The 24,270-nt window shown below is 47.2% G+C and overlaps 1 protein-coding gene across 2 annotated transcripts in view; it reads left to right on the top strand.

The window, feature by feature from the left end:
• The window catches only part of Afap1l1 (actin filament associated protein 1-like 1), a 60,465-nt gene extending 39,253 nt beyond the window's left edge, over positions 1-21,212 (top strand). The window contains exons 9-19 of one of the 2 annotated variants that reach the window (XM_006254794.5): positions 117-209; positions 2,946-3,039; positions 3,466-3,618; positions 5,269-5,480; positions 7,671-7,816; positions 8,200-8,272; positions 9,460-9,571; positions 12,845-13,009; positions 15,610-15,788; positions 17,455-17,586; positions 20,154-21,212. In XM_006254794.5, coding sequence (XP_006254856.3) covers positions 117-209; positions 2,946-3,039; positions 3,466-3,618; positions 5,269-5,480; positions 7,671-7,816; positions 8,200-8,272; positions 9,460-9,571; positions 12,845-13,009; positions 15,610-15,788; positions 17,455-17,586; positions 20,154-20,177 — 1,383 coding nt within the window. In that variant the 3' untranslated portion in view covers positions 20,178-21,212. The remainder of the gene's footprint in view (positions 1-116; positions 210-2,945; positions 3,040-3,465; positions 3,619-5,268; positions 5,481-7,670; positions 7,817-8,199; positions 8,273-9,459; positions 9,572-12,844; positions 13,010-15,609; positions 15,789-17,454; positions 17,587-20,153) is intronic. The other variant, NM_001106142.1, reaches the window with a different exon arrangement.
• The last annotated feature ends 3,058 nt before the right edge of the window (positions 21,213-24,270 follow it).

Raw genomic sequence — 24,270 nt, 5'->3', positions numbered from 1 at the left:
GATGTCTAGTTCAACCCTACTCTGCCTCCTGGTGGTCCTAGTCCTCTTCACACAGTCCTGATTCCACGAACACCAGCCGCCATGCTTCTGTCCCCAGCTCTGTGTCTTCATCACAGGTTATCCGAGAGGTCAGCCGGCCCATCGGTGGAGCTGAGAGCTTGGAGGTCCCCAGATCCCCAGTCATCCTGTGCAAGCTGGATCAGGACAAGGTATGTCTGTCTCCAGTCATCTCCTCTGGATACGGTAGTGGGTACTAAGCACAGGCTGGTGGTGAACACACACACACACACACACACACACACACACACACCTGTGACATCGTACAAGCTTAGCAACAGAGCTAAGTCAAACTTAGTCTCTGTGACAACACCCCTGCCATCAACAACTAAAGGAGGAGAGTTTTGTTGTGGGTCACCTCCAGTCAGCCCACAGGCTGTGTGCTGCAGGCCTTGGGCGAGGCTGAGCCTCATCAGAGTGTCTATTGCAATAGTAGGCCTAGGTGGGAAATGTGTAGGCAGGCAGTGCAGCTCTCCTCATAAAAGACCGGAAACAGACGGGGAGGCAGGAAGGGACCTGGTGTATCTTCTCTCAGGACATGCCCTCAAGAGACACCTGGTCTAACGAGTACGGCAGCCTCCCCTCAGTTTCAGATAGTTTAGCCATGAGTAAATCCGCTGGAGGAAGAGCCCTTAGGATCCAGTTCTCTTTTCAGAAACCCCGCTTCTGGAATGCTTGTGTTGGAGACAGATTTTCAAAAGAAAAAGCTGTAACACCAAGTCCGGTAGTAAATGAGGAACAAGCCAGGGTTTCAGGCCACACAGACCGGCTCTTCAGGACTTTGCTTACGCCAACAGAGCACCTTGACCAACCACTGGGCAAACTCTACAGAGAGGCTCCACCCGTACCAGGCCCTGTGCAGAAACCAGTATGACCCTTGACCCCACGACTCCTACGGCCCCAAGTCAGGCAAACCTGAGCCAAAGTAATCGTACTGCATTGTAACTGCTACTCTGGGTACAAGCCAAAAGAGACAGTGCCAGGTTCCTGGTGTGTCAGGAAGATATGCTCCTGTCTCAGAGGTTCAGGACTATTCCCATGGAAGTGATGCTTCGGACAAGGATTTAAAAAGGCAAAATGAAATAAAATTATATTTAAAAGGTGCTCTTATCGGCAGGAACAGGTTGCAGAACAGAGAAAATGTGGGTGTGAAGGTGGACTGTGCGTCTCGGTGTAATGAGAGAGAACTGGTTTACCTGGTCCGGGACAGGGATAGGAGATGGAACAGGGAGCTTGGGATGGCTGGAGTATGGGGGGACGTGGATGCCTGCCTATGCTGAGCCTTAAAGAGTAGGCGTGACATAATTGAGCCAAGGTGGGTGAAGTTGGGGAACAGTAGAAGCAAAGGCGTGAGGTCAGAAAGACAGCCTTGGAGTTTTGGTCTCAGGTACCTACTGAAGGAGAAGTCTAGCCCCGTCCATGCTTGGCCTTTGCCAGAAGTAAGGCTGTTAGAAAAACAGAAATTGACACTGGAAGAGGGGTGTGACTGCAGATGCACACCATGGTATGGCCTCTGGTACAGGTCAAGGCTCTATAGAGCAACAGTGGACAAGCTGTGTGGTGGGAGTTCTCTGCCGTGGTTGAGTATACAGGGCGAGGGCAGCTGATGTGCTTATGGTGGTCTTTTTGGTAGAAGAGCCAGGATGTTGTGTCGGTGGGGGTCTCTTTCCATGGGATCATGAGATTGAAATACCATCCCTGAGTTCATTTATAAAGTGCCCACAGCCTTCCTCTGTATTTGCTTCCCATCTTGAGGGGGAAGCTGCTGTAGAATGAATGGAGCCATAACTTCTATTTCAGAACCTACCATCAAGGCTCTTTATGCTTAGACAGCCCATACACTTCCTGATAGGTCCCTCTCCCACACCCAGCCCATAAGAGACAGAGGGAAACTCCTTTCTTGTCCTCACTGCTCTTTAGTGCTGGGTTTATCCCAAATCATCACTGGGCCTGTTCTAATGGATCCTCCTCAGGATCTGCTGTACCTTCTTGAAGGAGTGGGTATCATTTTAACACTGTCTCAAGTCTGGCCGGGCCAAGTCTAGCTTCTTGAAACGAGATAATAGCAAATTACATGGGTGTTAGAACTGACTCGTTGGCTTCATAGATTCCTATACACCAGCTCTCTGGTGAGTGTGATTGGCAAGAGAAAACAGAGACTGGGGATGATGGATTTTTCCCACAGCTAATAAGTAACAGTAGCACTGTGAGTCCTTCCATCATTTCTGTTCCATCTCTGTTGTAGCAAATGAATGTATTAATGAATTAGTGAGGGTATGATTGTTTCACAGTTAATATAATGAGTTAAAAATAATAGACTGGCAACAAAATGTGTGTGGAGGGGTGTTTGTGTGTGTGTTCATGTGTGTGTGTGTGTGTTCATGTGTGTGTATGTGTGCGTTCCTTCATCCTCTCACTCAAGAATTATAATGGACTCCTGCTGATCATCGGGGTTTTATCATGACTCCTTTGCAAACATTCTCTAGCTCATCCTTTTTCCTCTATGTCATCACCTTGGGTCCATCCCTTTCTGATTGATCACTCAGGGTTGCCCAGTGGCTCTTCATCATCCAAGGTTGCCCCTGCTCATCCATCCCTTCAGTGCTACTGGATTACATTCACATCCCACTTAAATGCTTGCCCAGCTCCCTGTCACGTGCCAGATACAGTGTGTATTCCAGGACACTGCTGTCAATGCACTATGATGAATGACCCTACTCCCCCAGGAGAGTGTAACCTGAAGACATGGCCGTGTCTAAGTCATTGCCACCTTCCTGATCATATTGGTGTGGTGTCAGACACATGATAGATGTTGCTTGGAGAATTAGAGGAAGACTGGGAGGACAAGAGAGTCCCCCTGATGTGAGGCTGTCTGTGTCCTTCCCCAGAGATTGTCCCAAGAGAAACAGAACTCAGACTCCGACAGCCTGGGCATGAACGACAGCAGTTCCACTCTCAGCCGCCGAGAAGCCTGTGAGCATGGTAGGAGCTTCCACAAGTTTTCAGAGTCCATGCTGGAGAATGTCAAAGGTGGGCGGGACTTTGCTACAGGTCCACCGTGGTAGAGCCAATCCTAGGGACCAGAGTAAGGCCTCCGGGATTTTCTTTTCTTTTTTAAGATTTATTTATTATATATGAGTAAACTGTAGCTGTCTTCAGACACACCAGAAGAGGGCATCGGATCCCATTACAGATGGTTGCGAGCCACCATGTGGTTGCTGGGATTTGAACTCAGGACCTCTGGAAGAGCATTCAGTGCTCTTAACCACTGAGCCATCTCTCCAGAGACCCTCTGGGCCTTTGATATCTTAGTAATTACAGGCAGGGACTCCGGGAAGGCCAGAGATAGGTAGAAGTGGGACGATGGCCTCCTTCCTCATCCCCTGTGACCCACTCCTGTGCCGTCAGGCAAAGGGAAGAAGAACAGCCTGGCTGAGCTTAAGGACTCCATGAGCAGAGCCGCCGGCCGCAAGATCACACGCATCATCAGCTTCTCCAAGAAGAAGGCGCTGTCTGAGGACCTGCAGACATTTTCCAGTGAGGACGAGGCTCCATGCTGTGGTGAGTACTGACTCTGAGCAGAAGGGTAGTTCAGACTCTTGAGCCTGGGCTCCTGAGGCTAATTCCAGGGGACTCTCCGTGCCTTAGTCCCTGCCCCGAGATGGCTAGACTCCACTCTATCAACATCCATGGCGTGCGTCCCTTCACTCCCCTGGGTGAAAGGACGGCCTAGGAAAGAAACAACAACTGACCATCATATCTATGATTCCTGGGAACCAAGTCAAACCCCTGTCCACCTGCAGGCCTCAGTCTCCCCAGCTAATAGGAGTAAATTCACAGCTTGAACGTGCAAGGTTTTCTGGACGCAGTAGTACAAATCTGTCATTCCAGGACCAGGGGACTGGAAGCAGGAGGGTCAGGAGTTCGAGGTCATAGGTCATCTGTGCCTACACTGTACGTGTGAGGCCAGAGGCTAGCCTGGAGTACATGGACCGTATCTCAGAAACAAACAATATCAACAAAGGTATATGGGTTTCGATGTATGTGGAGCTTATTTCCTGGCCTTTATGAGCTAGAGGGAAATAAAAGTTACATAAAGAGTATGGCTGCTGCTTTTATGGAGATGGAGGAGTTTAACTCAGTGTGGGGAAACTCTGTGTAGAGACTAGAGCTGTTTGCACGGAGCTCCGGTCAAGCACCGTGAACGGCAGAGGTTTCCGGTTTATAGACATGTACATATATGTGTAACTGTATGTAGCTTGCAGCCTAGTCTGGTAAGGAAATTGGGATTAAAAATATTACTTTTAAAGATAAATGCATCTCGGGCTGGAGAGATGGTTCAGTGGTTAGAGCACTGACTGCTCTTCCAGAGGTCCTGAGTTCAATTCCCAGCAACCACATGCTGGCTCACAACCATCTGTAATGGGATCCGATGCCCTCTTCTGGTGTGTCTGAAGACAGCTACAATGTATTTATATATATAGTAAATAAATAAATCTTTAAAAAAAGATAAATACATGTTAATAAAAACTGTCTGGTAGAGAAAGGGTTATTTGGCTCACACAGGTGCTGTGGCTCGTGTACGGTAAGATATTCACCCGTTTTAAAGCATATGAGGGTTCGTCCAGTAGCAGAGCCTAAGTCATGTGAGATCCCTGGTTCCATCCCAGCACAACAAAAAATAACATCATCTATTTTGGATATGCAGAAGTACTCAATTAGTTTAAAAGTTGTGGCTACAAAGAAATATTTCATGATCACTGAATCATAGCATGCTCTGGTGAGGGAAAAATAAATAAATGCTCAAAGGAGATTCTAACTCCATCTGTGGTCGGCTCTCTGCTCAGGTTTAAGAATCCTTACTGTGGCTAGATGGCGGCGTTTCTACATTCTGCCACTAGGTGTCAGCACCGTCCACCATTTCCCATCTTTCAGTAATATTTAATTTGCGGGAATGAGGGGGATAGTTGTAGCTTTTGTACTGCTGTCGGCCATTCCCGTCACACTTGGTGTGGTCCCGAGGCTGTGAACGGATGCACGAATGGCGTCAACAACACGCACTCATAGCTAGGCTACTGAGACACAAAGAGGATACCTAAGGTGCCAGGCCTTTCTGCTAAGCTAGATCACAAGGTTTGCGTAGATACCGCACCACTCAGAGCCTTTGCCCTAGGAGCTATAAAGGGGTCACCTCACTGTCTCCTGTCCCAGGCTACCTGAATGTGCTGGTAAACCACGGCTGGAAGGAACGGTGGTGTCGCCTCAGGTGCAACACTCTCTATTTTCACAAAGACCGCACAGACCTGCATACCCACGTGAATGCCATTGCCCTCAGGGGCTGTGAGGTAGCCCCAGGCTTCGGACCCAGGCACCCCTTTGCCTTCAGGATCCTGCGCAATCGACAGGAGGTGGCCATCCTGGAGGTGAGAGAAGTGAACCCAGGGAGCCCGGGGTGGTGGTCTTATTTGCTACTCTACCCCACGAACTTTGGGGAAGAACCCAATGGGCTTGTCAGATAACACCCGGGGACACCGAGTATGCTGGGATTCCAAACAAACAGAGAATGGTTTATTTATTCGGAAGGTATCCCAGGCAGTTTGGAGATGTGCCTAGACTGAAAGGTTCTATATCGTTTGTCTGAAGTTCAAACCCGACATGGCACTCTGTGTTCCGGTATCCTAATTCTCACAGCCCTAACTCTAGAGCCCAGGTTTACTTATCAGCCCTGACCTTAAAGTTCTAGGTCTAACAGGCACCTCCCATGGTCCAATTGGAATATGATTTTGGAGTTCTAGCTTAAGCCTTCCCACCGGGATCGTCGACCTCAGAAAAAAAGCACTGCCCTTCGAGGTGCCTGTCCCTTTCACCGAGCAACTCCAGGCTCTAGGAAGAGTTTTCCCACACTGAGTTCAGATCCTTCCAGCTTCGTGCTGGCAGGGCTGCGGCCATGCTTTTGTACAATATTTATCTTTCCTACACGGTGTCCAGCACACGCAGCAAGCTCGGTAAACACATCTTGAACATCGAGTTTTGTGGCGCTTGCTCACTGGCTTTCCTACCACCCCCACCCTCCCCTCCCCACACTTGCTGGCGCTGGGGACACCAATAACACTCCAAGCGACAGCCCTTTGGATACTTAGAATTCAAAATGTTGACCCAGGAGGAAAGTTTAAATGTGTACCTCCCTGTGTTATAGACAAACAGAGGCCAGGGCAGTGCTTCTCAAGGCTCCTGAACCACAGTAGCCTATCCATCTGCCTCCCTGTGTCCGTTTTAATCCTACTTTTGAGTCTCTCGTTTCCCTGGCTTACAGTTGCAGAGGTTCAGTCCGTCATCATCATGGTGGAGGCATGGCAGCATGCAGGCAGACCTGAGCTGGAAGAGCTCCCTGTCCCCCTTCATCCTCAGGGGACAGGAGACTGTGTACCACACTGGGTGTCACTTGAGCATAGAAGACTTCAGAGCCAGCCTCCACAGTGACATACTTCCTCTCTAACAAGGCCACACCTCCTAACAGTGCCACTTCCTATAGCCAAGTATTCAAACACAGGAGTCTATGGGGGCCATATCTATTCAAACTACCACACTAGCTAAGTTGATTTTATGCTAATGATGTTTTGAAAAGATTTATTTAGTTAGTTACTTAATGTATTTGAGTACACTGTAGTGTCTTCATGCACACCAGAAGAAGGCATCAGATCCCATTACAGATGGTTGTGAGCCACCATGTGGTTGCTGGGAATTGAACTCAGGACCTCTGGAGGAGGAGCAATCAGTGTTCTTAACCACGGAGCCATCTCTCTCCAGCCCCATGATAATGCTTTTTAAATCAGAATTAAGTATATGTTTAACTGGCCAACAGTTTGGGGAGATTTCCCTATAAATGGTACTATAATGCTTTGTTAAATTCAGCCTAGGGGGAAAAATTGAGTTTTTGTGTGTGTTTTGTGCAATTGCTCACATAACTTAGAGAATTAATTATAAATACGGAGGCTGAAGAAATAGCTCAGCAGTTAAAATCACTTGCCACTTTGGCTGAGAACCCTGTTCTGATTCCCGGCACCCACAATTTGGCTCATAACCACCTATAACTCCAGTTACAAGGGATCTGATGCCCTCTTCTGGCTTCTGCAGACATCAGACATGAATGTACACACATGCAGGCAAAACAATAAGTCATACACACGACATAAAAATAATTTTAAAACAATATGTTTTCTGGCTGGGGATGTGGCTCAGTAATAGAGCCAAGCCTTGTATACACAAGGCCCTGGGTTTGACCCCCAGCATGAAAGAAGAGGGAAGAAGTTTTGAGAACACGTACATGTTTTTATATCAAAAATGGTTGGATCTAAAAACCCAGAGGGCCGAGGGTAGAGGTGTGCCATCATATAGAAGTAATCAGAGACCCCCTCAGAGGACGTAGCTCTTGACAGATACTTGAAAAAAGAGAATTTGTGAGTCTCCCATTTCTGCATGTGTGTCTAGTCTAATTCTTCCTCCGTCTCTAAGGACTGAGTACTTACAAACCTTTGCGTGTTTCTCTGACAAGAGCAAGCAGCCACAAGGCTTCACGGAGGGATTGTGAACCCCACTGTGCCTCCTCTCCCCAGGCAAGCTGCTCAGAGGACATGGGCCGCTGGCTCGGGTTGCTGCTGGTGGAGATGGGCTCCAAAGTCACCCCAGAGGCGCTGCACTATGACTACGTCGACGTGGAGACCTTAACCAGCATCGTCAGTGCTGGGCGCAATTCCTTCCTGTAAGGGTGGCTCCGTGGTCCCCTCTGGCCAGCATATTCTGTCTCAGCTCCATTTCCAAGATTCTGCATGTAGCGGTGGGCACAGGAACGGAAGGGGAGGGGCAAGCACAGGAAGTCTGCTTCCTTGGGAAGGACCGCACCGACAATCAAGGTGGAAGCAGGGCCTGGTGCTTGCCATCCTAGAGCCTGTCTTCTGGCTTACAAAGGATGCTGGAAATGAGTGTGGTCAAACTTGTGGTACTCACACATGCCTATGCAGTCCTCACAAGCACATGACCTTTCGCTCTACATTAGAAACTGCTCCCAGCATCAAATGCGAGAAGTCAGGAAGGCAGCGTAAGCCGCAAACTGTCACCAAGATCATTGAACTTTTTGTGTTCTAGGTATGCACAGTCGTGCCAGGATCAGTGGCCCGAGCCCCGCATCTACGATGAGGTTCCTTATGAAAAGGTGCAGGTACGGTCAAACGTGGCAAAGGCCCGTCTTTCCGTTTCTTCTTTCCCCTTCACGGCCCACTTTATCCTTCGCTTCAGAGAAACTGCCTTCACTGAGCCTGCCTGGTGCCAACAGCACGCTGTGTGCCTTCTCCTGGGAAGAACTAGAAGGCGGGCGCAGTGCAGCCAGTGGATGGGCGGCATCTAGAGGCCAGGGAACAAAGTTTCTGAGAACACAGCACGCCTGTGCATTCTCCCCTCCACAATCCCCCTTTTCTAGAAACATTCCCAGCCTGCCCTTTTGTTCCTAAGGTCTTTCTTGGATGCGACTTGAAGGTTTTGCTTAGTTTCAGAGAAGCTAGCTGCTGCACGGCCTTAGCGCTTCAGATACAAAGACTGGAGCGGGGGAGACCTCGGCCTTTCTTCTCAGAGCCAGCTTTGCTCTTTCTGGCTTCATCCTTCTGAGGAACATTTTGAGAACAAAATAAAATGATCTGTGTTGAAAAGAAGCAATTAGCACAGCTCCCAGACATCGGAACGTTCTGTACAGAGAGATAGCAATGCTGTCCAGAATACGATGTTAGATGACAGCAATGTATCACACCAGGCCCCAGCATGTTGGCTGGACTCGGAGCGTGAGAAATACTCTTTTTTTTTTTTCTTTTCTTTTTTTTCGGAGCTGGGGACCGAACCCAGGGCCTTGCGCTTGCTAGGCAAGCGCTCTACCACTGAGCTAAATCCCCAACCCCGAGAAATACTCTTGAAGCACAAATATTCGGCCAGTCCAATAAGTTCTATCACCTGTCATTGGCTCCTCTCATCTATGGCATGGCTTCCCTCCCTCTTCTCCCCCTCCTCTTGCTCCTCCTCTCCATCTTCTGAGGGAAGACTGCGCATTAGCAATTCAGAAAATAGAAGCATGCTTTCAAACGATATGGGGACAAAATGCCTATAATAATGGTCACTCACTGTTTCCTGTGCCCACTAATTTGTCCTCTCAGTAGGTACTCCAGCTTAAGGTTGCCTTTTACCTCCCAAAGAAAGGGACAAGGTTTGAATGATCCTCCTAGTGAAGGTGGTCTGTAAACTGAAGTGTTGCACAAATCCATATGTCTAAGGCCAAGCTCCCAGAGGTGCTGGCCAGAAGCTCCCTGCCTGAATGGGGTGAACCTTGCCTGCACTTAACTTTCTTCTGTGCTCCTTGCCCAGGATGAGGAGCCCCAGCGCCCCACCGGAGCTCAGGTGAAGCGCCATGCCTCCTCCTGCAGTGAGAAGTCCCATCGTGCGGACCCACAGGTCAAAGTCAAGCGCCATGCCTCCAGTGAGTGCTGTGGCCTTTTCTGATGGAGGGAGGGAGAGTAGAACATTTCGGGGGTCTCAAGACCAGATTTCCCCAGGAGTAAGGAATCAAGATGAGCTAGTAGTGGAGTAAGTGCACCAGTGTGCTCTGCCCTAAGGAAAGTAATGGGGCTGGGCAGTGTGGGAGAGCTTGCCTGGTGTGGTAAGACAGGGTGGTAGAGGGCAGGTGAATGGGGGAGGGAGGTTTGCTGAGGTAGAGCATTCAGGTCCCAGCTGCAGAGACAGACCCTGTGTGGCTTCCCCAGGAGACACCATGTAGCATTTACTAACTAGTCAAGAGGCCAGAAATTAAACTTCACGTAAATTTTTGGGATTGTTTGTTTGTATTTTTGAGGTATCCCTGTATAGCCCTAACTGCCCTGAAACTCAGAGAGATCTGCCTGCCTCTGCCTACCTGAGTGCTGGGATTAAAGTCAGGTGCTACCACCTCCCAGTGTGTGAATTCTTAATATTAGCTGCTAATTTTAATGTTTTTTTAATTAAATTTATTTATTATATGTAAGTACACTGTAGCTGTCTTCAGACACACCAGAAGCGGGCATCAGATCCCATTACAGATGGTTGTGAGCCACCATGTGGTTGCTGGGATTTGAACTCAGGACCTCTGGAAGAGCAGCCTGTGCTCTTAACCACTGAGCCATCTCTCCAGCCCTAATTTTAATGTTTTTAAGACTACATGAGTATTATCTGTATAACGGTTGGGTGTTAAAATTTATATATGCATGTACAGGTATATAAGTGTGGGGGTGGGGAGAGAGAAAGAGAGGGAGGGAGGGAGGGAGGGAGGGAGAGAGAGGGAGAGAGAGAGAGAGAGAGCATCTCTAAGCCTGTCTATTCCAGAAGACCAGAGTTTTGGTTTCTGACCTAGAGTGGTTTGCAAAGAACCAATCCCTCTGCCGTCCTGTAGGGATGCCACAAGATCCACGCCCACCTGTGTTCCCACCTGTGCTCTCCAGATCCCACAGGGGACTAGATAAGACCATTGCAGAGCAAGTCAACTTCCTACAGGACAATGTGTTTCTTTCCACTGTGCCTGGACTTCTAGTCTTTGCTTTTCCAAGACTTCTTTAAAAAAAAAAAAAACACAAAACACAACACTTTTCTGTTCCCTCACTCCATTGTGTTAGTGTAAATCATTGCTCCTGGAACTCAGGAGATCTGTCTTCTATTCCTCACTTGGCTGAGACTTTGCAACAAGTCCTTTCTCCTGTCTGGTTCACTCAGAATGAGGGATGCATAGTGTGGTTGAGAAGCTTGTCATTGACATGCTGCAATCCCCAGAGCTCAGGAGGCAGAGACCAGAGAGTCACTACAAGTTCCAGGCAAGCCTTATCTGCATCAACACAAAGGCCATCTAATGCTGTGCAGTGAGACACTGTCGTGAAAAGAGAAAAATCCCTGGACATAGTGGCTTGCACCTTGAATCACAGCACTCAGGAGGCAGAGGCAGGCAGATCTCTTGAGTTCAAGGCAGCCTGGTCTACAGAGTTAATTCTGGGACAGCCAGAGCTACATAGTGACACCCTGTCTCGAAGAAAAATAAAGTACAAAAATTAAAAAATCAGAGGATAAGCAAAACAGGAAATCGAAGTCAACAGCGACAGTAAAGAAATCACTACTAACCAAGCCAACTCAGTCAGCCAGGTTTCAAGGGAGGGAGTGAGGATTAAAGAAAAAAAGAGACAATTAGACAACATTCTAGTGTGACACCAGCAGATGCTGGGGTGGGTTTAATTTTTTCCAGTCTGCTTTTATATTCTAGGTATATGAAAGAATAGGGTCATTTCGAAGGCATAAGCAAAGCAGTCAAGGAACAAACAAGGGATAAACAGAGGTCCCAAGGTCACTGTATCCAAGGACTTATCAAGATGATCAAGATACACGGAGCACATTCCTCAGTCGCATTTTTCTTGAGCCTACTTCCTTGTTCTAGTCCAATGTCAAATATTCTCGCCAATTTCCTAGAAGCGGCATCAAAAGCTCTCCACAAATAGCAAAATGTCAAAAAAAAAATGTAAAAACTTACACCTGTTTCTCAAATCAAATCTCTCCCAAAAATCCAGATTATAAGAACTGTTGAAATGGTCTGGTCTGTCTGAGGCCCAGTGGTGTCTCTGTCTACATCCCAGGGGCCTGCAGGCCATCGCTGAGGTCACAGGGTTGGAGGTGGAGGAGGACTAGAAACCACACAGAAACTCCTAGTATAGACCAGTGACATCCTGAGGCACACAGGAGGAAAGCGTCCCTTGTCCTCAGTCTTCCGTAACAAAACATCTAACCTAGGTGACCTTTTTAAAAACAACAGCTCGTTTGTCCTAGCTTTGGAAACCGGAGTCCAAGTCAGCAGGCCTAGTGTCTGGTAAGGGCCACACAGTATTGCATACACAGCTATCTTGCTCTCTCATGAGGCCACTAACATCATGGATAAAGATTTTGTGACCTCATCAGCTAGAGGAAATTTAAGTAGCATACAGCATACACGTGGATTGAGCAGTGTGTTTCTGTGCAGCTGCTTGCTGTCCACCATTGGGTTGGGCCTCCAGTGCACTCCTGGGGGGCTCGCTCTCTCTCTCTCTCTCTCTCTCTCTCTCTCTCTCTCTCTCCCCCTACTCCTCCACAGCAATGCAATGAGCAGCAGCTGACACTGGCCTAGGTCTGATCTCAGTTATAAGTAGGTATCTCCCTTTATCATAGATACTGACTCGCCCAAACCACACTTTTTACGAAGCGAGATGGGTTACACGTCACAAAATTTGTTTTATTATATGATATCACTATTATTATTCTTTAATGGGTACTAAGCACTCCTCGTGTGCTAGCAGGTACTACATTATTTAGGTACTTTTCTTAGTACTATATTACATAATTTTCCTTGATTACCACATTTCAACCTCACTTTATCCTGGAGGCTAAATGTTATCAGTATCTTTATTTGTGCATAAGGACACTGAGATTTGGAGGAGAAGGCACAAAAGCACCCCGATCATTTCTGTCTGACGTCGTGCACCCAGTCAAGAGGGAATGCAAACTCAGTCTGCCCAGTTCCGAGTCCCAGTGCAGGCTAAATCCCTGTTGCTCCCTATTTCCCCAAGAGACTCATGCTAGTACACTTAAGTTAGTAGACCTAAATACCCATGTTTTATATATGAAGTGGAGGTAAGAGGCAAGCTAACACCCCTAGGTACCTCACCAGAGGTCAGACCTAAGGACCTCTTGCTTTCTGGTATCTCTGTAGGTGCCAATCAATACAAGTACGGCAAGAACCGGGCGGAGGAGGATGCCCGAAGGTACCTGGTAGAAAAAGAGAGGCTGGAGAAAGAGAAGGAGACGATTCGGACCGAACTGACGGCATTGCGACAGGAGAAGAAAGAGCTGAAGGAAGCCATTCGGAACAACCCAGGTACCTGCCAAGGTGTTGCCTGGAGCGCACGATGGGTCGTTCAGCCTAATGAGCACTTCCCCTGGAACAGTAAGGGGAGGCCTCTTACACAGATTTCCTGGTTTCCCGCCCAGCTCCTTCCCAACCCCTCTTGCTGTCATTCACCCTGTCTAAAGAAAGCCTGGAGTTTAGTAACTGCTTCTTTTTTTTTTTTAAGATTTATTTATTATATATGATGAGTACATTGTTGCTGTCTTCAGACACACCAGAAGAGGGCAACAGATCTCATTACAGATGGTTGTGAGCCACCATGTGGTTGCTGGGACTTGAACTCAGGACCTCTGGAAGAGCAGTCAGTGTTCTTAACCACTGAGCCATCTCTCCAGCCCTAGTAACTGCTTAGATAGAGGGTGGGAACCATCCCAGTGGAGCTCAGACAGATGCTCGCCATAGTATCTCGCAAGTACGATGATTTTGGGTCCTGCATTCATTCACTGTGGTGTAGGACAATGGTCCAGCTCTAGGTTTAATGAGCAGTGACATTTCCCAGGGTCTCTGAAATCCAGAGGCCTCAATAGGCACTGCCTGTTCTGGGTGTCTCTAACCCCATTTTCCACTCTTTCTCTGAATTCTTTACCTGGCTCAGTTCACCACACTTCTGCCTGGGTTTCTGCCATGTGTTCTGGGGTCCAGGAAGTCCTGCCTTATGGAATATGCATGGCCCTTATGGAACATAGAATCTAAGGATCCTTCCCTAAGAACAAAACACACATCAAAAACGGTACAGACAGATTCAGTGGGCCAACCTTACAGCCCACTCATAGAACACAATGGGCCTAAGATGAGGACTTCTGGTGTAGAGAATGAACACATGGGAGAAACCCAGGCATGGTGGAGCGTGCTTTTAGTCCCAGCACTCAGGTGGCAGAGGCTGGCACATCCCCATGAGTTCCATGAGTTGCAGGCAAGCTTGGTCTCCACAGCAAGGTCCAGGACAGCTGAGAGTTACAAAGTCCAGTTACATAGTGAGACCCTGTATCGAGAGAGAGAGAGAGAGAGAGAGAGAGAGAGAGAGAGAGAGAGAGAGAGAGAGAGAATAAATAAACACATAGGAGGGTGGCAAGGAAAAACCATCTGGTTTCCGTATAAGAAAAATTTGGGGGCCAGAGATATAGCTCAGTGTTAGAGCTCTAGACTCACCCCCCCCCCCAGTATAAACAAACAAATAGCAGGAACTTTCCAGAGGTAATAACCACAATTTGGAACAGACTGACTATCCTCCATACCAATTAGTTAGTTAATTAATTAATGACAGTATCTTTGCAGAGGTAAGAACCACGGTTTGGAACACAACTATCTTCCCAAAGGGTTTTATCTGTATCGCTTTGAAGTATGGATAAGTTTATTATAGTCATTACTTCTGCCTGTATTTGTCTTTTATTTCCATATAACATAAATTATACTTTTACTTATGTTTATATATTTAGTTATATATTTGTCACACGTGTGTAGATATAAGGCAGAGACCTCGGCCTGTCTTCTTCCCTGATCCATCCCAAGGGTCTAGGTCAGTGCTTGCTATGTAGTCAGAATTCAATAAGCATCTACTAAAGCAGTGGATGAGTGCATTGAGCATGACTGCAAAAGCCTTCTAATGTAAGTAACAGGGTGGAGGTGATCCGGATTGAGCTAGCGCTGTGCCTCACTGGTATCATGCTTGCCTGGCATTCACAAAGCCCTAGGTTCAATCCCCAGTACCACATAAACCAGGCATGGCAACACCACCATAACCCCAGCACTCTGGAGGCAGGGAGAGCAGGATTCAAGGTCGTTTTCCACTACATAGTCGGAGGCAAGCCTGGGCTACATGAGACCCTGTTTTGTTTTGTTTTGTTTTGTTTTGTTTTGTTTTAAAGACTATTATTTTTAAAACTGGAGAGCTGTGTGTATAGCTGTGAGGCAGAGCCCTTCTTCGTGTGCAAGCCCTTAGGTTCTGCCTCTACCCACCCCTCCACGCCACACACACACACACACACACAGAAAAGGAACGTCTTAGCATGAGAGAAGGGTTAATGAAAATTTGTCAGCTTAAACTAAATAAGCAACAAGGTCCTCCTGGAGAACCTGGTCTGTGGAGAGGTCCGTGCTGTGACCCTAGTACACAATAATAATAGAAACCAAATCACACCAGCACAGAGACAGACACACTGCAAACTGAGAGAAGTACAGGGAAACGTGACTCCATCTTTGTGGTGACATAGTGGCTGCATAGTGCAAGCCTTCACCCAGTCCTGGACACTCCAGCAGAGCAGTATCTCTTCCCAGTAGCCACCACCAAAACCTCAGGATTCCCTCCATTTGAACCGACCCCTAAACCAGTCACTGTGGTTATGGGCCAAGCCGGAACTACGAGGAGCCAATCCACTCAGCATAGGGAATGGGAGGGCAAGGGTGTTTTTGTGGTGGAATATTAGGGTACTGCTTCCTGAAGATGGAGGCTGGGCAGATAAAGACCGCACCACAGTGTGGTTGGTGACGCACCTCAGAGTCCGTCTTTCAAGTGGAGAGACAGATGGGGCCTGCAGCCCCGCAGACTTTCTCATCAGTGTCTCTGGACTCAGGAGCAAAGTTGAAGGCCTTGGAAGAGGCCGTGGCCACTCTGGACGCTCAGTGTCGTGCCAAGGAAGAGCAGAGGATCGACCTGGAGCTCAAGCTGGTAGCTGTGAAGGAACGACTGCAGCAGTCCCTGGCTGGGGGTCCGGCCCTCGGTCTGTCTGTGAGCAGCAAGAGCAAGAGCCAAGTGAGTCCGGTGTCTTCTCCCTCCGTGGGAGCCACTCCTGAGTCCCTCACACACTACACACACCCCCATGTATGTTCTCACTCCCAGTTCTGACACTCAAAAGTGTCACCAGAAAATGCCAGATGTCCCAGGGAGGACAGGGTTACTCCACTAGGAAGCATTGCTATAAATTGCCAATGGTTATATCTACTCTTCCTCTTCATAGTCCTGAACAGGGGGGATGGGGTGTGTGTCCATCCTTATCTGTATCCTGCGTCCTGTGCCCCGAGTAATTGGTTTTATTAAGAATTGAGGGATGGGGTGTGGTGCATAAAGCACTCGCACTGGCGTGTATGAGACTTTAGGTTAGATCACCAGCACCAGACACAACCACAGGAGTTAGACTATTTATCATATCCCTCGCCTCTTAGAGTCTGGAGGAGAGTAGTATACCAAGTGTCTGCTGGATGATTAGATGCCCTCCCTGCTCTCAGACAGCAACCCTGACTTGTCTGATAAGGATGAGCTGCCACTGGGAGCTGTGTTCCAAACCACTCTCTATGGGCGGACCACACCCCATAACCTGAAGCCACCCAACTCTTCCTCCCTTTCGGGGCGGTGTTAGCCTCGTCTTACAGATGAGGAACCTGGTTTGCAGAGGGCTGGGGGGAAGCATCAAGAACCCGTCCCTGCATCCCAGCTACTGCTTCTCAGTAGCACCACTCAGTGCTCGTCCCAATACCTTTGATCCTTTTGATGCCCTTTGGAGACAGAAAAAAAAAAAGTCTTTTCTAAACATTTTTCAGGGTTGCCTCAGTTAGGGTACCACTGCTGTGATCATGAGCAAAATGCAGTCTGGGGAGGAAAGGGTTTATGTGGCTTACTGTTCATCATAGAAGGAAGCCAGGACAAGAACTCAAATAGGTCCTGGAGGCAGGAGCTGATGCAGAGGCTGTGGCCGGGTGCTGCTTACTGGCTTGCTCAGCCTGCTTTCTTATAGAACCCAGGATCACCAGCCCAGGGACAGCACCACCCACAATAGGCTGGGCCCTCTCCCATCAATCACTAATTAAGAAAATGCCCTACATGCTCTGATGCAGCCCGATCTTATAGAGGCATTTCCTCAATCGAGGCTCCTCCTCTCAGAAGCTCGTGTTAAGCTGACATGACTGTAGACAGCACAGGAACTTTCAGAACTGAATGTTAAACAAGTATCTAGAAGGTTTAACAGTGTAGACAGTGTAGACAGTAAGACGGAATGCTGGGTAGAAGTCGGGTGCATATACGTGAAGCTCTGTGGTTCAGGACCAGCAGCGTCCCCCAAAGGAAACAGTACAGCTTTGGGATTCGAACCCCAGCTCTCATAGTAAACAACCACGTGACCTTGCACGGAACCTTGACCTTCCTGATCTCACCCATAAAATGGAGTGATTAATTAAGGACACCTATTCCACAGGCTCATGGGAAAACCCAATCATATAATGCCTTAGTGCCTTCCCAGTGCATAGAGAGGCCTCTGTGACTTGGTTACTGTCTTTATTCCAGAGTCCCCAGCATCTGCCCCCAACCCCTTCTTGCCCTGTCAGTGCTGGCATATTTGCCTAGTGGTTTCCAATTTAAAGTTTGATTATCCTTCTAAATGGTTTAATGGTTCTAAACTTAATGGTTTGGTTTTGTTTCCCATTAGCAGGAAACTACAAACAAACCCCAAAGCAGTGTCCCAGAGCAATCGCTCCCTGTCAACTGTGTTTCTGAGATGAGAAAGAGGAGCCCATCCATTGTAACCTCCAACCAAGGCAGAGTGCTACAGAAGGCCAAGGTAAAGCAAGAGCTCGGCTAATGGCAAGTCACAGATCTGGATCTTTTTATACAGGGCCTATCCCCAGACCCCACCCAGGGAGAAAGGCAGGGATCCACTGGGATGGCTATCCAGGAAAGCCAGCATCCTCACCCTTCACTAACACAGTTCTATCAAGTGGCCATCTGGTTTCTGAGCCTAACAGCATTTTGAGGTAGTAAGGAGACAGGAGTGGGAGTAGTGAACCTGCCCCAAGGCTAAGAAAGGAGCTAACACAGGAACAGAGAGACTCAGCGCTCACTCTTTGAAGCTAGTCCCCAACTTCTCCTGTGTAAGTTTCAGAGACAGCTGTTAAGAACACTTGGGGCGGGGTTGGGGATTTAGCTCAGTGGTAGAGCGCTTGCCTAGCAAGCACAAGGCCCTGGGTTCGGTCCCCAGCTCCGGGGGGGAAAAAAAGAACACTTGGGGCTTTAGAAAGGGATATGTATTACAAAACACTCCAACATATTTCTCAAGATGAATAATTCTATAGTAAGTTGTAAGAATACATACACCACAGAGTAGAAAATTCCTTACATCAGGCAAGATCAGGTTTTCCCACCAAATAAGCTTGTGCCAAAACACCTAGAAAATATGTTTGTTTCAATTGTTTTCTGAGTTTCAGAAGATACAGGTAAGATGGTATGGAGCTTTAAAAAAAAAAAAAAAAACACAAATGTTCCACATTGGGCACAGTGTCACTTCCTGCAGTCCTAGCTCCCAAATCTGAGGCGGGAATCAGGATTTCTAGACCAGCCTGGACTGTGTAGGATAGCAAACTCAACCAGCGTGTCCAGTAAGCTTCAGTAAAACCTAACTCTGACATCTTGAGTAGTTTGATCTAGAAGTACCCAACCTAAGAGATGGGGAGACACCACTGGGGTTTCTCTACTTTAAGACAAAAACCTACAGCTGGACGTGGTGGTCCATATCTTTATCTCAGCACTTGGGAGGCAGAGGCAGGCAGATCTCTGAGTTTGAGGTCAGCCTGGTCTACAGAGGGAGTTCCAGGACACCCAGGGCTACACAGAGAAACCCTGACTCGAAAAACTGAGAAAGAAAGAGAGAAAAAAAAGAAAAGAGAAAGAAAGAAAGAAGGAAAGAAAGAAAGAAGGAAAGAAAGAAAGAAGGAAAGATAGACAGACAGACAGACAGACAGACAGACAGACAGACAGACAGACAGACAGACAGACAGATAGATAGATAGATAGAAAGATAGAGCAAGGAACCCGAATAAGTCTGTCTTTCCCTCGTGGACTCGGGAAGATACCACCTCACATGCACACATAAATGAAAACTATGATGTCAGGCCACAGTTAGGACTCTGAAGTGAAATAAGGCAGAGAAAGAGGAGAAAAGGTGACAGGTGACTGGGGCAGTTACTTTAACCATTGATAGCAAATGCCTTTGCAGTGGGTCACACACAAGCAGAGAGTTCAGTACACAGCGTGAAGGACCAAACGGCATTGGAGGGAAGGGTAATCCAGAAAGAGAAAAGCATGTGCTAAGTCGCTTGTTTGTAGACATCAGGCAGAAGGCTGAGCACTAAGAGTGAGACCCCAAGAAGGACCGACCAGGCCCAGAAGCCAGCAAACTTTTCCTGGGAGGGACAAAGACAATTACTAACTCAGGAAGAGTGCAGCTGCCTCCCAGTAAAACGTCCAGGCACTGAGATTTCAATTCTGTGTCGCTTTTATTTGACACACAATACTGTTACTCTTTTGGTATTGTTTCCAAGTGCTTAGAAATGTGACCAAGCATTCTTAGCTGATAGTTTGTTAAACTATAAAACAGAAAAGCCAGGCTGAGTCTACAGGATACAGCCAGCTCCTAATCTATAGACTTCAGACCAGTGGAGGAACTGTGGTTTGTAACATACTGGGCAGATTTAAGCAGACTTTTGGGTTTGTTTATTTGTTTTGTTTTCTGGGGGGGGGTGGTTGGTTGTTTGGTTTAGGGGTTTTTTGCTTCTTTGTTTTCAAGACAGTGCTTCTCTATGTATCCCTGGCTGCCCTGGGACTTGCTCTGTAGACCAGGCTAGCCTCAAACTCAAGATCTACCTACCTCTGTCTCTCAAGTGCTGGGATTAAAGATATTTGCCACCACTGGCCAGCTTGAGCAGACTTTTGTAACTACAACATACATTTTTCAAAGGACATTCTGGGATTTGGAGAGATGGCTCAGAGGTCAAGAACAGTTGTTCTTGCAGAGGACCCCGGTTAGTTCCCAGCACCTATAAGGTTGCTTACAACCATCTGTGCTCCAGTACCAGATCTGACGTCATCTCTTCTCATCTCCATGGATACCAGGCATGCACATGGTACACAGGCAGACATGCAAGCAAAACACTCGTGCTCATTAAACAAACCAACCAACCAACCGTCCTGTCGAGGGTGTAGTCCCAGCACTTTGGAGGCTGAAGGAGGAGGAGCGTCGAGTCGTGCTGAGAATGGGGGAAGGGGCTGGTTTGGCAGAGTGCAGCGAGTGTTGCAGCCTGCACTCCCACTAGAGGCCTCAACACACTGATTTCCTGTCTTTCTGTGCTGCAGGAATGGGAGATGAAGAAGACCTAGAAAGGGTGAGAATTCCTTCCGGAAGCAGTGTCAGCTTGTCCGTCCAAGGAGGAAATACGTTCTTCGCAAAGACATCGGGAAAAGGCTGGGGCACCCAAAAGACCAGCTTGACTGCTGCATGATTTTAGGGCCTGTGGGAAGGGAGAAGTGGAAGCATCCTTCTGGCCTAGCAAAGGGTGGGAGAGTCTGGAGACAGAAGCAGCCACAGCTGTACAGGTCTTATTAGGTATCTTTGCCCTCCAGTACAGTGAAAGCACCTAAGCCATTCCATCCTCTCCTCGGCATCCCAATCCCAGTCCTTAAGGCAAAGGAAGCCCGTGTTGAAGTGCTGCTAGTGCTGTGATAAAAACAAACAAACCCACTCCATCACCTGATCACACTTAGGCAGGCTGCACTCCTATTGGGCATTACAGACAACCTCTGGGCAGGGGTAATGGACTGGAAAATCTATATATCCCTGCCTGCAAAGCAGGGAACAAAAGCTATTGAGAATGTAAAAACCCCACAGTTTTCTGTTTTAGAGCCAGACGACAGCCACTAGAACCTTCCAGGTTTGAGCATTTTTAAATCAGATTATCTGAGCATTGAGAGGGTAAAGAGAGCTGATCGCTGGTGCGTTTTAAGCACAGTGGCAGAGGGATGGGGTTCCGATGCCGACACTGTTGCACGCATTGGAGGGTGGAGTCCGTTGCTGTCAGTCAAGTCCTTACCTATTTAATGTGACACTGAAGCTCCTGGGACTGTGGTTGGAAGACTAAGTCTCTGGCCAGAGGAAGTCGTCATCTTGTACTAGGAGGCCCACAAGCCTGTTTCCTTATCTGCTACAAAGTGAGACTGTTAAGGAAAACCAACAGGATGGTGGCTCATGTCTGCCACAAGGGTGCTAAGCCTTTTCCAAACACTTGATATTTTTTATAGGACCTCAAGTCCTAGGCAACCTCTTTTCTACGCCACTCATGACTGTCTCAACACTGGGCTTTTAGGTCTGTTTTTAACATATTCATCTCCAATAAAGATGAAACTGTTCAACTCTGAGAGGTCAGAGGGTAATCAGGAAGAGGGAAGTTGTGTGCCTCAGAATAACCAGCTGATGGGTTTGCTAGTCTTGATATGTTAGCCACCTAAGATTTACCATACTTCAGCTTCACTGAAACCTTACCAGCCTTTGAAGTAGCTGGAGACCAGAGCAGGAAAATCACCTCAGCAGTCACCTCACGAGTAGGGCGTACACATTAGGGGTCATGGTCCTGGGTCCAGATTGGGCTGTCTGCTGCTAACTGAGGATAACCTCGGACGTCATTCAGCCCCTCTGGTTTTCACTATAAGAACACACTGTGATCGTACTCTCACCCCAAGACTCCTGGCTGATATTTAATGAACTAATTCAGGGGAACATCTTCTTTCTATACTGCTGAAAGCTGGAAATGCTTAAGTCACAAGTAGATTTTAATATCAGCTAGATGAGAAAGGTGTGACTCAAAAACCTTTGTTCTTTCTGTAAAGGAAAAAAAAATTTAAATTGTAACAGCTATCAAAAGACATCCAAACCAAAGGGAGGGTTTTCATTCCAAATCCGACCTCCATATCTTCAGTGACAAAGACTTGGGTTCCAGTGCTTTTTAAAAGATGTATATTCTGCAGTGGGTGCCCAGCACTGTGCCTTAAGTACCCGTCACATTCTTTCTTAGGAATGCAGTTATTTTAGGGTTAAATGCCTTCTCCACAAGTAGATCTTAAGCTCAAAGGAAGAGGGGCCCTACATCATTAATCATTAACATGAGACCATGGCACCTGCTCGGCATAAGCATGTATCGCCTGAGGCCCATGTTCAGAGCACACCTAGTGTTTGCCTTCTGGAAAATGTTTCTCCTTAATCATGTTTGGACAAGAGGTTCTGCATTTTACTCTCGTCTTTTAAATAGTGCAGCCAGAAACCAGCAACATGACTCAGGATGTAGGGGGTGGGGGGCTTGCTGCCAACCCTGAGAACCTGAGCTTGATCCTCTGAATCCATGATGAAAGGTTGGACAGAACCCATTCTCATAAGCTGCCCTCTGACCTGCACACTGGCACTCATACCGACCTCCACCTGTACCTATCTACATACACAAAATAAACATTAAAAAAAGTTTTAAATAGTAGCCAGCCCTAGTATTTACTGCCTGTACTTTTACACTAAGATTCTGTGAGACCAATTTTAAAAAAATTTATTTTTTATAGTTCAATGTGATTTAAAACCCTTATTTCTTAAACCCAAATCTGTGGATCTCCAGAAGCAGTTACACCTAATACATTTATGAATAAAAGCCAAATTTAAAGTCAGCCTGGTCTGCATAGTAAGTTTTAGGCCAACCAGGGCTACACAGATGGTCTCAAACCTGACACATGCACACATGTGTATTACATATACATGAATAGACACATGTATGTAAGTACTCAGTCTAAGCTGTGTGGCTAAAAGAACTATGAGCACAGCCACTAAAGCAAACGCCAGCTCCCGTACTCCATTACTAGTGTGCCTTTGTGGTTTTCCACAAAGTGTGCCACAGGTCTGAAGGGAACTCAAGGTTCAGCCTTCCCAAGTCTGAAGTGTTACATTCTTAGGGCCACTCATCCTTACTGGGGAACCTTACACAGGGTCACAAATCGGTCAGGGCCTCAAGTTTCTTATCTGGGAGAGTTTGTGACCACCATGCTAAGTGCACTAGTATAGAGCACATGAGGACAATAATATGTGTTGGCTGTCACATCTGAGCTGGACCTTAGCCGAGATCAAAGATACAGAAGACTGACTTCGTGGAACTGCAACAGGCAGAGGACAAAGTCAGACCAAGTTGCTATGGTAAAAGTTAAGTTTATTTTGGTGAGGATTCAGGGTGCTTAAGGAGCACATCCCACTCCTTAAAAAATTAAACACTGGTCCATTTTCACACTCAGACATCCTTTCATCTAAATCCCCTAATTTTTTTCTAAAAGAAAGGTCACATTAATCCCAGCACTTGGGAAGCAGAGAGAGGTAGGAAGATCTCCAAGTTTGAGGACAGCCTAGTATATATAAATTGAGTTTCAGGACAGCCAGGACTATACAGGGAAACCCTGTCGAGAGTGGGGTGTGGGGGAAGCAGCTGTGGCTGGCCTAAAATTTAATGTGTAGACCTGGCTGGCTTCAAACTGACAGAGATCTAGTGCTGAGATTAAAGTCATGCAACACCACACCAAGCAAAACACTAAAATGTATCTACATCTTGGACTGGGGAAATGGCTCAGCAGGGAAAAGGTGCTTGCCACCAAGCCTGATGACCTGAATTCAATCCCCAGAACCCAAATAGTTTTAAAGACAAAACTGACTACTGCAAATGATCCCATGACTATATGCATTCCTTGGTGTAGGCATATACATACCTATACACATGTATTAAAAAAAATAAAATTGACCTATATCTTCACTGACATCACCCAACTTCATTCATTCATTTAACAAGTATTTATTGGGCAAGGAAAAAAATATCAGTGATCAAGACCTACCACAAAATTCTAGATTGCAAAAAAAGAAGCAAGGAAAAATATGACGTAAGGATAGCGACTTGCATGGGGTTGTCAGGTTTCTCTGAAACTCCACCACAGTGGTAGGAATGAGCTGGCCAGCACTGCAATCCCAGCACTGAAGAGAGTTCAGGACTGCATAATAAGAAGGCCCTCTGCCAAGAACCAGAACAAAGCATTCCATCCTCTCCTGCCTAGGCTCTTCCAGCAGTGTATCTCCCCTACCTCTTTTTACACCCTTCGATTTTCTCTGAACAGCAAAGTAGCTTTCCAATTCTGAGGAAAAGCCTGGAATGTCCTAGGCAAGCCTTTCTGAGTTACGTCTCCAGCTCTCCAGTAATTTGACACCACCTCGCTGTTACTCAGTCTGGGCTCTTGTGACCCTCTTGCCTTAAAACTAAGTGGGTGGGATTACAGGCCTGAGTAACTGTATCTGTTGTCAAGTCACTGTACTCATAATTGGACAATATAGTTTTGCCCTGAACGCGCTTAGATTTTAAGAGGAAACAATATACACCATTAGCACACAGTTAGGTTGGAAAACAAGTCT

This window comes from Rattus norvegicus, chromosome 18 (assembly GCF_036323735.1).
Source record: "Rattus norvegicus strain BN/NHsdMcwi chromosome 18, GRCr8, whole genome shotgun sequence".
NCBI classification, from domain to species: domain Eukaryota; kingdom Metazoa; phylum Chordata; class Mammalia; order Rodentia; family Muridae; genus Rattus; species Rattus norvegicus.
Note: the sequence above shows the minus strand (reverse complement) of the source record. Positions and strands in the feature narration are given on the sequence as shown.